The sequence below is a fragment of the Columba livia genome, chromosome 4 (genome assembly GCF_036013475.1).
Source record: "Columba livia isolate bColLiv1 breed racing homer chromosome 4, bColLiv1.pat.W.v2, whole genome shotgun sequence".
Classification (NCBI taxonomy): Eukaryota; Metazoa; Chordata; class Aves; order Columbiformes; family Columbidae; genus Columba; species Columba livia.
In genome coordinates this window covers 29,284,506-29,299,907 of record NC_088605.1, presented here as the reverse complement: position 1 = coordinate 29,299,907, position 15,402 = coordinate 29,284,506, and the positions used below count along the sequence as shown (strand labels likewise).

The 15,402-nt window shown below is 44.6% G+C and overlaps 1 protein-coding gene across 2 annotated transcripts in view; it reads left to right on the top strand.

Annotated features, from left to right (window-relative positions):
- Nucleotides 1–5,417: 5,417 nt before the first annotated feature.
- The window catches only part of KDR (kinase insert domain receptor), a 32,302-nt gene continuing 22,317 nt past the window's right edge, over nt 5,418–15,402 (top strand). Inside the window, exons 1-12 of one of the 2 annotated variants that reach the window (XM_065060924.1) lie at nt 5,418–5,490; nt 5,531–5,675; nt 7,012–7,102; nt 7,583–7,779; nt 8,914–9,038; nt 9,365–9,533; nt 10,786–10,925; nt 11,114–11,282; nt 12,649–12,760; nt 12,854–13,017; nt 13,828–13,984; nt 15,212–15,332. In XM_065060924.1, the coding sequence (XP_064916996.1) occupies nt 5,624–5,675; nt 7,012–7,102; nt 7,583–7,779; nt 8,914–9,038; nt 9,365–9,533; nt 10,786–10,925; nt 11,114–11,282; nt 12,649–12,760; nt 12,854–13,017; nt 13,828–13,984; nt 15,212–15,332 (1,497 nt within the window). In that variant the 5' untranslated portion in view covers nt 5,418–5,490; nt 5,531–5,623. Of the gene's footprint in view, nt 5,676–7,011; nt 7,103–7,582; nt 7,780–8,913; nt 9,039–9,364; nt 9,534–10,785; nt 10,926–11,113; nt 11,283–12,648; nt 12,761–12,853; nt 13,018–13,827; nt 13,985–15,211; nt 15,333–15,402 lie in introns of both variants that reach the window. The other variant, XM_065060925.1, reaches the window with a different exon arrangement.

Here is a 15,402-nt window from a genome sequence, read left to right as displayed (position 1 = left end):
AATCCTTAAATATTTGCAGGTGCGAGGACCAGAATCCAGGTCTGTCCTCCAGGACCCTATTTGTGAATAGTGTGATCCCTGCTCACTTGTTCTCCTTCTTCAGTGAATATTAAGTGAATCCACATAAAAAGGCAGCTGTGTGGACAAAATGACTGAGGATGCTGTTTTACAAACCAGCAGCATGGAGGTGAGGGTACTCTTGTGAGATGCAGATCTCTTTAGTGGAGGGAATGCAGCGAGATCGTGCAGAGCTAGTGAGCTATTGGGGAAAAAGGATTCTGTCCTTCTCCAGCAGTTTTGTTAGCCTAGGCTTTGAGATTTTTTTCACAGACTACCAACTTTCAGCCCCCTCCAAAAAAAAAAAAAAAAAGGAAAAAAATATGTTGCACATCTCTTTCTTCTGTTTAAGAATCTGTCCTTGTCACCAGTTGTCCAGTCATTAGCCTGATTGACCACACGTCCAGGGGCCCAGATACTGAATTGCCCTCTGCTTCCTGCTCAGAAAGTGATGCTTCAGAGCTGCTTCCTGCTGCAAGTGGGAGAGAAATTTCCAGAGACTTCAGCTATAGAAACAAGTAAAGGCATTTCTTCCATTCCCCACAAACCCTTGGCCCTCACAAAGGGTTTGGTGGGAAAAACCAGCTTGGTGGGGAAAAAAACGAACAGCTCCTCGAATGAAGGGTGCATAAGACTCTCTTGTCCTGGCATGAGCAGTTATACAGTGATTTAGGATGTGATGGGGGCAAGCAAATAAACAGTGAAAGAAACTGAATTTTTTAAAGGTGTGTCCCTAAAATTCCACATGCCTCCAGTCATAATTAGGTGCCTAGGAATGGAGAGATGTATCCAAGGCAAGTTAGACTAGTTTGGGCCTTGAGAGCAACGAACCTGCTCCTCCAGTTCTGTTACCATCAACATCCAGCCAAGCTAGAATAAAGCTGCTTTGGGGATGTCCACACAGGCTGATCTCACATCTCCTGTTTATAGCTGGACATAACCAAATACAAGTGACATGCTCACAGATTCCAACAAAGGTGTCAACATTTTTTGTCATACTCTGAGAACAGGGTAATTCAAACCTCTACCTTTAGGCAAGTCTGTCTGAAAATGAGTGGGTTTATGCTTTCTCATTCCTACTTCCATGCCCATTCTCACCTGGGACAGTTATAATTTCATTTCTAGCTGGCACATTAGATTTTGTCCTTTGCAATGTCACTTGCAAACCAGCATGTTTTCTGGGGTCTGCACATGGAGTATGTGTCATGCTAAATGCATTTCTGCTTTTGCATGTGGTTTATATGAAAAATGATGGCATCCAATATTAAATGGATGCCTTGTCATTTTCTTCTTGTAGCAGCATCTTGAATATACCTCCACATCTGCCTTGGCAAGGTATATGGGTGTACTGCTGAAACATACCTGATGAAAGCCTCAGCAAAGCCATACTGCCTGGCTCCAGTCATTTGTTGCAAGGGTACAGGTTGTTCCAACAGTGCAATCTGCAGTGCAGACAGAGCTGAAGGTAGCTTCCACCCTTGAATTAGATTCTGAGGTGCTTGCAGCCTGAGATGGGGCACAGAGGTGTGACAGCTAGCTGGTCTGGCTGCCGCATCTCAGATGTATTCTGCATGGGACACTGACCACTTGCAAACTTTTCCAGCTACAAGAGCAAGGAAGCACATAATCAGTGTGAGCCCTTATCTCCCTCCAGGTTTTTCTTTGAATAATTAGGCAAACAAAAGGCAGCCTGTCTGCTCCTGGGGCTGCAGTTGCTCTGGCCAGGCTTCTCGGCCAGGCTGCCCGGGAGGCGCTGACGGAGGCAGCGAGCCTGGGGGAATCGTGACAGGTCGTGGAGGAGAGCCGAGGGGGGGGTGTCCGGTTCCTCTGCTGCTTCTTTGTGTCTTGTTTTTAATGAGCTTTTGGCGACCAGAGGAGCAGATGCATAAACAAAAGCTTGTGGGCCCTGTTTGGCCAAGCTGAGTCTTCGTGCCCCATCAGACCATTCCCAGGGACCGTCCTCAGACACAGTTTTTCTCAAGTGCAAACTGCAGTAGAAAGGGGCTGCAGGGAAGAGGGGAAATAACTGCAGAAACACACTGATTTCAGGGTGAGAGCTGCTCAGTGAGGGGCTCTGGGAGATGCTGTGTGAGCCGGAAAATGATCTGATGAGACATGGAGTGATGCACGTGGTCTGATCGCACCCCATCTGTCAGCTACCAGATCTCCTGCAAATCTCTGGGTCTGGTCTCACACTGGGCTGAGGTCTGTGCAGTGTGGCACGAGGGCTGAACGTTCATGGACCTCCTTCCAGACGCCCATTTCTTTACTGGTACTGTCTGGCCAAGGCGGGGGCAGTCTTTTCTGAACTGAGCCAGATTTGAAATGTCTTGATGATATGACCTGTAATTAAAAGCAGAGTGCTGAGACAGAGGGTGTAATAGCCTCAGCAGCCATTTAATGTTATTTTCAGGACCCTGGGAAGTTTCCCACATTGAAACTTGTTTCACTCAATTACATGAATATATTTGGCTTCTCTTGCTAGCTCCCCATGGTTCAGCACAGACAGTCTCTGGTGCAAGCTGGGCTGTGTCAGGTACTCCTCAAGGGTGAAGGATGGCACAAAGGTTGTGCAGAGACTACAGCCTAAAAGGCTGGATAAGACAGCTGCCATCACTTGCATCACTGGGGTTCTGGTTTTGTAACCGGATCTCTGTTGTCTCTTAGCTATCACAGTAACAGTGTATTTAGATGAATCTTTCATTTGGACTTTAAGGGACAGTCTTCTGTGCTCAGGTCAGTTTTTCTCTCAGAGGTTCTCCATGGCATCTTCCAGTGACAATCCACTTGAAAAATCAACATCAAAGCTCAAAACACAAAAATTAGTGTAACAAAGCACATATTATGCAATACACCATGTGTCAGTGAAGTCATCTCACACCTTTTCCAGCTCTCACTTTCCCCAGATGCCTACAATTTCCAGTGATTCTTTGCTATAGTTTTTACTTGATATTACTAGATGATTAGTCCCACAAGCTCCACGTAGGTAAGTAATTTGATTCAGATGAAAGGCCCTGAATCTGTATAATGACTCTCCAGAGTAAAGTAACTCTTGTGCTTAAATGTTTACAGGGTCAGGGCCACATTCAAGCATCTGGAGTGTAAAGAAGTTATGTTCTAGTTTGCTGATTGGTATCACTAGTGTCCCTAGTACTATAGGGATGGCAGTTCATACAGTGAAACAGCAGTTCCTGTAGCATTATTCTAGTTAACAAGATTATACTGACAGCCAGGCAAAGTACCAGAGGATTGTGTCCCATTTAGGAAGTACAGTCTAAAACTGAGATCTCAAAGGGATCACTCATGGAGATAAAAACACTTTGTGCTTTCAAAATGTGCACTTCTCTGTGGATGCCCAACATTCACAATGTACAAACTCCTTGTTGGTGGCTACTCAGTTCAGTGTGTGCACTAACCAGCCAGGAGGTTTGTGTGTTCGAGGCATCAGCCCCTCTTCTTTCCTTCTTTTTCCTTCCTCGTGATGCTGCAGGGGAGAAGGAGGTGGGGAACACGGTAAATGCCAAAGGGTCTGAAGGGGTGCTAGCATTCATTTATCTTTGCTTAGATATGCTCAGGGAAAACAGTGGGTATTTGATCCTATAAAGCTCAGGCACCAAAATAATTTTCAACAATGAAACCAACCCTTCCAAACCACTGACTCAATAGCAACAACTGTGCATGAAAACAGAGCATCAATGGAATTGCAGAGAGCTCTGGTTGAACATCATCTGACTAAATTTTGGGAAAGCCACTTGTTAAAATCAATATAGTGGCATGTTTTCTACAGGTTGTATTTTTGGAAGCACAGGTAGGAGTGCAGAAAGCACTGAAGTGAGCTACCAGTCATTCTGCTGTATTCTATGGATCCTGTAGCACTTTCGTGTGAACATTTTTCAGCTTACTCCTATAGTTTAATTTGCTTTGTTGACTGCTTTGGAAGCAAATAGTTCTTGCAGTTTTATCATCCCCTATCAAAATTTTTTTCTTTGTAGTCAACAAAAACAACATCACCACAAATAAAGTTGTCAAAAGTGGCTCTTTAGCAGTAGGTACCCTTGGTTCTCACTAGGTATTTATCACTACCACACAAACCTCATGTGCAGCATACTCTCAGCAAGCATCAGTTGTTTGGTGATCACTGCCAGCTCCCTCAATAATTTAAAAACACCAATGACCTGACCTGCAATATGATGGAGGTGGGGGTATTAAGGTGGACTACCAATTTTCTGGTTTAAAAGCTCAAAAGAATGGCAAGAATACATTTCATTTGCATGGTGCCAACTTGCTGTTTCTTGAACCACATGAGTCTTCTTTGACTTTGTGTGGATTTTATTGGACTTTTGGGAAAAATTAACATAGAAATTTGGCTTCTCCCACTCACTGTATCTTTCTTTGAGCGACAGAGGTGTAATTTCAAAGCAAATTACACTCATCCCCCGGTACAGTAAAATGGCTGAAACTGCATAGCACGGGAAAGAAAATCACTGCTTCATTAACTTAGTCGTTTGTGTACACGCTCACACGCAGATTAGCAGGGAAAGAGAAAAATGAAGCATGTAGAATTACATATATGTATATGCATGCAGTTATGTACATAGCTATGTGCTTCAATCTACTTGATTATCTACCTACTTATCTATGTATCTGTCTACCCAGATGTATTTATTACCTGCAGAGGGTTTAAGGTCACGTGTGTTGGGTAAAGCGGTAAAAACCACACGCTTATTTTTCCCAAAGGACTACCTCACAAACTTCCAACAGTCACCGGTTTATAATTTTGATTAAAAGGTACATTAGCAGTTGAAGGTACGTTTTTGGAAGAAATCAAACCTTTGGTGTGAGAGGGGAATGGGCACTGCCAGTGGGCAGCATGCCACAGAGGGTGGGATGGGGCTGCCTCTCACAGGCAGCTCTTGAATCCAGTTAGATGGGATGTGGCCAGTTGGGCTGGGGGGTACATTCAACACGATTCGGGGACTCCCACGTTGTGAACTCAGCACTGATACCACCAGACACTTCAAACCCGACAGGATGAAGCTGCTGTCGGCACGAAGATGTCTGTGTCTCGCTGCATGTACCCTATAGGGCAGGTATTTGGGGTCATTTCTGTTGAGGGGACTCTAAGAAGCCCCAAACACGCACGACGAAATGCCACGCGAGGTTGAATCTCACTGCTGACTGCCGCTCTGGCTGTGGCCCTCCTGTCACCGGGCAAGGGGGGCACGTCCCGGGCTTGCCCCCCAAACCAGAGCAGCCCCGCCGCGATCCGCCGCCGGGCCGTGGGGCGGGGCCGAGGCGAGGTGGGCGGGGCCTCAGAGGCAAGCCTCGCCCCCACCGGCACAAGAGGGGCGGTGCTGCTAGCCGGGGTCCCGCACCCGCGCCGGGCAGTGCGGCGCGGCTCGGCTCGGCTCGGCTCAGCTCGGCTCGGCTCGGCTCGGCTCGGCTCGGCTCGGCTCGGCTCGGCTCGGCTCGGGGCGGCGCGGTGTTGCTCTGCTCGGCTGTCGCCCCGACGACGCCGTCGGGCAGAGGGTTCGCTTCGCGTCCCGTAGCGCCCGGCGGCCGCGGGATGGAGCTCGGTGCGGCGCGGCTGCTGGCGGTCCTGCTGTGCCTGGCTCCCGGTAAGCCCTGGGGGAGCCCCGGGTCCGCCCTGTCGGGGATCCTCCGGGGTCCGGCAGCCCCACAGGGCCCCGAGGAGAGGGGACGCGGGGATGATCGGGTGTCGGGAACGACGCGGGTGCGGGTTTCCCTTGGGGTTGTCAGGCCTGGTAGAGCGGGTGAGGCAGTGCGAGCCCTCCCTGCGGGCATCCTCTCCTCTCCTCTCCTCTCCTCTCCTCTCCTCTCCTCTCCTCTCCTCTCCTCTCCTCTCCTCTCCTCTCCTCTCCTCTCCTCTCCTCTCCTCTCCTCTCCTCTCCTCTCCTCTCCTCTCCTCTCCTCTCCTCTCCTCTCCTCTCCGGCCGGTGCTGGCCCATCGGGGAGGGCTGCCTGCCTCGGCACAGTGTCCTGCTCGCTTGGCTCCAGCATCAGCCGTCGTTTCCGAGAGCAAAATGTCCCTGGAGCCAAATGCGGGAAGCCCGTCATCAGCAAAGAACCTGCTCAGAATGCCAGTGACTAGAGTGTGGGGAAATACTAAGGAAACAGGGAAGGTCCCTGCTTGGCCTCACTTTCTTGTTGCCTGTCGTAGCTGTCCGAGCTGTCCCAGTCGGGGCTGCTGGTTCGCCCTGGTGAGGCAGGATTCCTGATGGTGATGGGAGCAGCCAGGGCAGACTGAAAATCTCTCCCATCGTCCTTGTAAATGTTGCACAAGCTGGGCTGTTGCCTCAGAGCAAGCACTGACACCCAGATCATAGCCCTCAGGAAGGTGGGTGGCTCAGGGTGGGCACAATGCAACCCCTCTCATGAGCAAAATCTGGTAGAAATGCATTGTTGCTTAACTGCTTAGGAGGAAAGAGATAACCTTAGAAAATCATGGGGTACAATAAATTCATGGGATCTTGAATTTGTGAACAAACTGTGTAAAATAGTTTCTTCATGTAATTAATTGATCAGCAGTCTTGAAGAACATAAGTATATTGAATTTGTTATAAGAAAACTTGGTAGTCCTTTTCCCCAGGGAGTGAGATCATCGGATGAAGGTTCACTTCATTTCAATGTCCCACATCCTCTTAGACCTTGAAATTGGCAACACAAGAAAACAGGAACTCCACCCTGGCTGGCTGAATTGTAGTGCTCTGCAGCTAGCTCCTGACCATCTGCCTTTGCTTCCTGTTATGACAGAGTTTTTGAACTTTCTGGGATGTGTGAAAAGTCATTATTTGCCCTTCACTGCTGAATAGGTGATGTGAAAGTGTCCACTTAAAACATTCTGCATATTCCTGTATATGAGGCTTTTCCCATTGAGTAGCATTTACTTTGTTTGTTGCATTGATTTGAGGTTTTTTATATGTGTTTTCATAGGCTTATTTAATTCTCTGGATCAGCCAACCCTTAGCATCCAAAAAGATGTCCTCACAATAACTGCAAATAACACCCTAAATATTACTTGCAGGTAAGCGCAAATCTGTCCAGCATTGTTTTGATGGGGGTAATTTATATAGTGAGTTTTTGTACAGAATTGTGGTTGACTTCGTCTCTCCCTTGTCATTGCTTCAGTTTCTCTCTGCTCCCTTAGTGCCCCCCTCTCTGACCGACTGTAAAAACAATTTTAAAGGGTGGGAGAAGGGAGACCTGGGGAGTACCAGGTCTGGTTGGTCGAGTGTTGGTTGGCTCATCGTCGAGCCTACCGGTGAGCTCTTGATGCTGTGTCACTTAGACTGAGCAGAAAGTAATTCTCAAGAAGCTTCCTTGCAGATATTAACAACAGGTCAATTTATGTGAATTTATCCTACGTGTCTTGAAGCTCCATGTGCTGGGATGATGCCTTTTCCTCTCCATAGCCATAGAGAGTAGCAGGGCTGGGGTTCGATTGTTTGGCATTGATACCAGTGCCTGTTGTATGCTCACACTCCTCTAACGTTTGCTTTTCCAGTGGTCAGAGACCAGTGGAGTGGTCCTGGCCAAACAATCAGAGCAGTGCTGAGAAGCGTATCTCTGTGACAGACTGCAGCGATGGCCCCTACTGCAAGACACTAATTCTCCTCAAAGTCATCGGCAATGACACAGGGGACTATAGATGCCTTTACAGGGACAACCAGGCAGCTACAACCATTTATGTCTACGTTCAAGGTAAGGGCTTGCAAAGTTCTTAGGTAGGTCTTCCCCTAGCATCAAGAGCAAAAGGGGATATCAGCTATCTCAAAACAGTTTTGACATGAAAATTTCTTAATCCATCTTGCTAAGCTGTTGTTTTTCTTGTTTTACATGTTGAGTCATTACTTGCCAGTATGCTAGTTGCCATCAACAGAAAAGCCATTGTACCTGTGGGTTTTGAACTAATCTGCAATTTGCAATACCTGGTCTGCTATTCACCTCCATGCAGAACTTAGCGTATGTATCTCTGCTGTGCTCTGAGCCTGTCAGAGCTATTACTCACCTCAGCAGGAGTTTCAGACAGACAGATCTAATCCCTTTTACAATGTGTACTGATACCTACTATTAAAAACAAACAAACAAACAAAAACAAACAAACAAAAACCAAACCACAACATAAACTTCCATACATCTGCTGACCGTAATAGTAAAATCTTTTTAGGCTTTAAGAGCTAAGTTTTCAAATTCAGGTTGTCAGTTTTATTGGTAGGAATGCAGCTGAGCATCGCAGACACCCCTAAGCCTCCAGCGATACACTCAGCTTAAGTAAGCTCATTCGTGGAGGCATCTGCCTTTTTGCACTGATGGTTTGATATCCTTTTTCTGGTGCGCCTTGTTTCCTTTTTATTTTTAACTTACAGTTACCATTTTGAAAAATTGGATGTTATTATATAGATGAGTTAGCTTGTTTTATAAGATCACAAACTATTTTTTTTTTGTCTGACTTTGAAAAGGATGCTGCCATTGGGGGAGCCAATATAGCATGTCACTACTTTTAACTGATATTTCCTGTAATACTTATGCAAGCAAAGTCATACTAGGGTAAATCAAATTTTTGTCGGCGCAAAGACTGCAGTGGCAGGAAACTGTTCTCCAGAGTGCGCAATGCTGCTGATAGCTGTTTTGAGAATAATGATATTGTAAAGCCAGGGAGGGAGCTGGTAAAAATACGTCCTCCCCTATTTAGTCTCATTGTTTAAGTGTTTTACCACATAGAAAAGAACAAAACTGAGTTGAGAAGATATAGACAAGGAAAGAACAAAATTGGGAACGTTTCCTCTGTAATCACATGACAAATAATATCCATTTACCAATTGAATATTCTTCTAGATTACAGATCTCCATTTGTGACTTCAGTTAGTGATCAGCTTGGCATTGTATACATCACTAAGAATAAAACTGTGGTAGTGCCGTGCCTTGGAACCATCTCAAATCTCAATGTATCGCTACATGCGGTAAGGAAAAAAACAAAATATTACTACAAAAATTAATTGAAATCACTGTGACATAAACACTTTGCTTGAAGTGTAAATACATTTCTTAAAAATTTATTTCCATCCTTGGGAATTTTACAGCCTGTGGTTACAAGGTGAGTGCTGTAACTCTGCTCATCTATGATCCTGTGCTCTCAAAGTGCAGAGTGGTGGCCTATGGAAGGGAGACTGCCTGAGCCAGGAGGTTAAAACTGGGACCCTGTGGTTATGGAAAATGTTGGACTTGAAAATTCAGGGTTGTTTGAATTTTGAAATCTGACTATGTATTTTATCAATGTTTCAAACAGAAATATCCAGAAAAGATATTTGTGCCTGATGGTAAATCGATTTCGTGGAATAATAAAAAAGGCTTCACTATACCCAGTCATTTAATCAACTATGCGGGCATGGTCTTCTGTGAAACTAAAATAGATGATGAAAGCTATCAGTCTGTGATATACATAGTTGCAGTTGTAGGTAAGCCAGATTTTTTTTCTCTATAGCCAATGTTGTTTTGCTTGCTACAACATACTGAACCAATTACATTTGGTTGGACTCTAGGTTATTCAATACTGACAATGCAGTTAATGCAAAATGGATGTTGTGATATATATTACTTTTCTTTTAAATGCAATGTATTGTGTTCTTCTTGGTTGATCATTGGGATAAGTGCTTCTATTTTTAGTGTTACATAGATGCCACAGAGTTTTATTCCTTTTTTTTTTTTTTTTCCTTACAATGCAAGCCTTTTTCTTAAAATCACTCTGTTCTGTACTTTATTCATTTATCCAGGATCAAAGTCATAGTTGAGGGGAACTAGAGGCAGGCATCCATCATCGGCAATGGGAAGGAATTGCTCTGGGGGATACCAAGGGAATGGGGGATCTGAAGGTCACTCTAGGATCTAGGTTGTCTTGTCTCCTTCAGACCTATGTCCTGACTGACAGGGGTTTATGCTGTCCTGGTATGTTTTGTCAGTTGTTCATTGAAACCCAGAAATAACATGATGATTCTGTGGAGGCTCAAGCCTGAGCTGAAACTGTAGCTATTTCTCTTTTGATTCTGAGACCACTTCAAGTGGCCAGTTGGAACCAAGGTGGTCTCACCTTGCTTGTCAGGAAAATACGGCTGCCCTCCACCCTGTACTCCATGCAGCAGGCTCTTGCTTCTCTACCAGAGTCATCAGTCTTCACTCTGATGTGGAGCAAACTGAGAATTTCTGCAGAATTTCTGCATTCAGAATATTCTGGCTTGGAATATTGTAAACATTTTCTTGCACAAATTAAACTTGGATAATTTTACCAAAGCCAGACTGTTGCTCTTAATCCTCACTTAATCCCCCCTCCTAATTCCCATTTATTGCCAGGTGTGGGGATGTGTCCTTTTAGTTTCAAGTCTCACAAAGGTGGCTAAGGCAGAGAAACTGTGTGGGTCACTGTCTTCTGCCCACTCCCACTGTCAGGGGAGCTCTGATAAAGCTGCACCGTGTCTGATGTGGCTCTCCAAAGGGAGATGCTCAAAGCAGGCATATCCCTTCCCTCCAGGCTCCTTTGTACACCCATCATTATACAACACTGGGGTACTGAGGGGTCTTTTTGCAGCTGGGGTGTTGGTTGGAATTCTGGTGAATTCACCTGGGAAATTTGGTGCTGAGTACAGTAAGAAAACCTCTTCTTCCCTTCATTTTTTTTTTTTTTTTTTTTTGGTGTGTGCCTTTTTCTTCCACTAGGATACCGAATTTATGACCTGACGATGAACCCGCACAACCAAGTAGAGCTGGCAGTGGGAGAAAAACTGGTTCTCAATTGCACTGTAAGGACAGAGCTGAATGTGGGGATTGATTTTAAATGGGACTACCCTTCCATCAAGGTAAATTCATAATAACTTAAAGGTGCTAACATCACAACATAAGTTGATTTAGTGTCACTCCCCTCTTTATGATACTGACAAAGCAGATGATTATATACAAAGAAAATGCTAGCATATACAAGTGTGCAAAGTGTGACAGGAGTAATAACAATAAAATCACAAACACCTCTGTCTTTTATCTATTACAGGAAAAACGTGCAACCATAAGGGATTTAAAAACCACCACAGGAGAAGTAAAGAAGTTTGTAAGCACTCTTACCATCGACAGCGTGTCCTTAAGTGACAAAGGTCGATATACTTGCGCAGCATCCAGTGGCCGTATGAACATGAAAAACAGCAGTTACTTCATTATCCATGGTATGACATATTCCTCTTCAGTTTGCTTGGTTGCTTCAGATTTGGGATTGATTATTGGGATGCATAAGGCATCTTGGTGATGAATCAAATGACAGAAATGAAGCAAACTGTAGCTACGGTATTTCCCTTGCACTCATTGTAGGATTATTTTTATACCATAAGCTTAGCTAATGATAAGATTTTAAAGAATCCTGTATGTTACTGAAAGCTGTAGAATCCCATAGGAAAATGGGCAGTAAAATAAACTGGGGTAAACCTCTGGTCCTCTCTGTGTTGACCTCTTTGAAGTCCTGTAAAGCTGAATTTGTGTAGGTGACATTGTATAAGGGTTGCCCGCTCTCACTCCAGATTAACTTTTGCTAGATTCTGGTGGCTCTATGGGACAAGAGTCTGGGGCAGCATGAATGAAGCTAGGAAAATAAAACTTTCAGCTTTTACCTTATGAATAGATGAATCAAATGGAGTTTTGGTCATACGGAAATGATGCAAAGGAAACAGCTTTGGCTAAGTGCATAGATAAGTATGACGGATTCAGCCTTTTCTCAAACCCCTCTTGGGCACAGCCCCAGTGGCTCCACTGACTTACTTCTAGAAGAAAATTGCCAGCATGAGAGTGGCCCTTTATAATCTCTGAGTCAGACAAAGGGGTTTATATTTTCAAGGAGACTGGTTTTCCTGAGGTCTGATATTCCTGGTGCCTAAATATTATTGGCACTTATTTTTTTTTCTTTCTTATCTTTCTTTTTATTTTTCTTTTAACATTCAAACTTATTATGTGGCACAGTGATTCAAGGTAGATGCAATTTTCTCCTGGGTTCTTTCAATTTTCCTTCACGAACCAAAAGCAGATGATGTGCTATAGTGAGTGTACCAGATGTTGATACCAGCCTAAATCTTAGCCAAAGCCTAATCACTGTCAGTCTGAATGCAAGTTTATGACTTATAACAAGTAATGTAGATCATATAAAAGTATTCTGTGACTGCAACGGTTCAAACGCATACTTGAGAAGAGACTGAAAGCATCTAACTTAATCACATTGTAGTTTTGAATACTATTATTCTCTGGAATTAGTAGATCAAGCCAGTTTTATGATATTTATTGATTTATATATGTGTATAGATGTGACAGTTGGTGCACCATCCTGAGAGCTGAGTCTTATTTGCTTGTCAGAGCTCTCCCATGGTGGGAGTCCAAAGCCCACCAGCTCTCTCCAGTTTGGAGCCAGCAGCGGTGTCGTGTCCTCTTTGTCATCCACTATTAAGTGCTACTGACCGGAGACCACTTATGCTTTCGTTCACACGGAAAGACAATTTCTTTTATTTATTTATTTATTTATTTACTTACTTACTTACTTACTTATTTCAGAAAGTCCTTTTATTCACCTGGAGAGAATGGAGAATGTGGTTGAGACAAGGTTAGGTGACACAGTCAAAATTCCTGTCAAGTTTAAAGGATATCCTCCACCAGAGGCAAAATGGTAAGAATCAGGACACAATGTGTTTGAAAAACTGAGCTCTTCTTAGTCAGGGTAAATCTCTAAAGTATTCAAAGTGGTCTATATTTTCTTCAGGTATAAAAATGGAAAAGCCATCAATGCAAATCATACAGTTAAACTTGGCTACACATTGGTGATCACAGAAGCAACTGAAAAGGATGCTGGGAATTACACTGTTGTCCTTACAAACCCTGCTAACAAGATGCAGAAGAGATATACCTTTACCCTGCTTGTGAATGGTAAGAGGAATACAGAGATACTTGTCTTTCATGTGTAGATGTGGTTTATTACTGTTTTTCGGCTTAAATTCATCCCAGAGCTATAAAGATGTAAGTTGGGGTGGTGGCCAGGAGGAGAGCACTTGAACCGGGGCCCTGGGAGGGCAGAGGCAACCTCTCTCCTGGTTCCAGGACGTGCTGGTCAAGAGGCTGCAGGCTCCTGGTGTTGTTGTTGTGATGATACTTTGTGTGTTTTTTGTTTTCTGTATATTATTTCTTTGCCTCTGTATCCTGCTCTTTTCCTGCCTTCCTCACTGGCTGTGCTGCCAGAGTCCTCCCCCACCCTGCTCCATCCTGGCCCTGTCCCACCTCACCCATCCTTCCTGCCCCAAGCCGGCTGTCCCTCCTCTTCTGCTCTGCCTTCTGTAACCTTCCTCCTCCTCCTCCTCTTCCTCCTTCTCTCTACTCCCCAGGAAACAGCCGAACACCCATGCTTTGAAGATAGGTCTTGGAAAGGGCAGCCAGGCTACATGAAGTGGGGAATAATATGAAGTTAATGACTGGGGATGGTAGTAGGAGTTTGAGGGCTGCATTTTAGACCAGAGGCTAATGAAGGGAGATATTATAGTAGTAAGCATTGTGCCTTGAGGCCCTGATGCTCAAGGTTCTGGGCAGGTTTTCTTCCCAACATGTCCTTATTCCTTGGAAGTGCTCTGCATTGCGCTCAGAAGTGCAGCACAGTGCGAATTAGTCACTGTGGCTATAACGCGTGTAGCTGGTGCCATGGGGGAGCTGTTAGCGGGTGGTGTGACCTGCTTCTCTCTCTTCCAGTCCCCCCACAGATCGGCGAGAATGCACTGCTGGCCCCCGTTGACTCCTACAAGTACGGCTCAACGCAGACGCTCACCTGCACTGTCTACGCTGTCCCACCACCCGCCGCCATTCTCTGGCACTGGCAGCTGGAGGAGGAGTGCACCTTCAGCCCCCAGTGAGTGCTGAGCCCCTGCCATCTTCTGCAGCTTATGTAGCTCTTGAGGATTGTTTGCGTTGGAGGGGATTTTTTGTATGCATCCCTTGTCCAGGCTCATTACTGAGCACAAACCCAAAGACTAATGAAGAAAATATTGTTATAGTTGATAGTCTGATCACTACGGGCAGGATTTGCTGAGGTCATCATCATTGGTGGTGAGTTGAAGAAGCAAGGGCCACCCGCAATGAGGAGCCAACAGTGTCTGCCTGTTGCCATCATGCCTTAGAATCATGCGTCTGAGGGTGTTGAATGTGACACTGATCAAGGTTATAGATTTTGACATCAGTCCTTTGTAGAGAATAAAAATAATATTGTTTAATGTATCACTAAAATTAATTGTATCTTAACACCTTTCAAATTTTCTTGAAGGGCATCTTGGCTTGCGTGAGGTTTCAAAGGCAGATATCTGCCTGCCCTCCCCTCTGACCTCCTTGTAGGCCACAGGCCCAAAGCGCCATCCCAAACAGAGGAAACTTACTGTTTATGCTAATTATGGATCTTGGTGGTGTTTCTTTTTCCTTATGCTCAAGTGCTGAGTGTGACAGTGCTCTTTATCTGTGTGAAAGTGTATCTCAGAGGAAGTGCACTGATTGATGTTGGGGAATGATATAGAGAGTGCCTGACTGAGATTCACGCAGCTTCACTTATCTGAGCCTGCCATAAGCCCAGATTTCCTTTAAAAAAAAAAAAGCATTCTTCTTTCCTGTTGTTGTTTTTAAAATGATTTCCACTAGTTTCTTCCTTTGGTGGCTGGTTGCTTCCTATACAATGGCTACTGTCCTCTAGAAATTCTTGTAGAGAGTTTAGTGATTTCTATGTGTCTCTGTCTTCCTTTGAACTAAATTAACTTGAATCATGCATTTATGAATGGAGGTTTGTTCCCAGAATAGCTGCTTCCCTCCAAGCATTCTGACTGAGCGGACACAGGCAGATTAATTAGGAAATTCACCTTTAGGCTTGGGGGTTCCTTATTTTACAGAGCATAAAGGTCTCCGAAGGTTATAGGGTGCAATTTAATAGAAATGTTTCCAGAAACATACTCTTTCCTCCAAGATGTAGGCTGTGTCTAGTGATGCACCTGATTTGTAAATAAATATTTGCCTATTATGAAGAGAACACAAAACCACTCTCCTGAAGGGTGAATAATCATCTAATCTAATGCATACATCTCTACTTATATCTCAGGAAAGTTCGCTCAGGAGCCAATCCATATGCATGCAGGAAATGGAAAGTGATCTCAGAGAGAAAGGGTGGGAATCAGGTTGAAATTAAGCACCGAGTCGTTACTATTGCCGGGAAAACAAAGGTGAGCAGCTTTTCTCTTCTATCAGTTGGGGATAATTTACCCTGTTCAGCAGTCCACAATCTGGAAATCT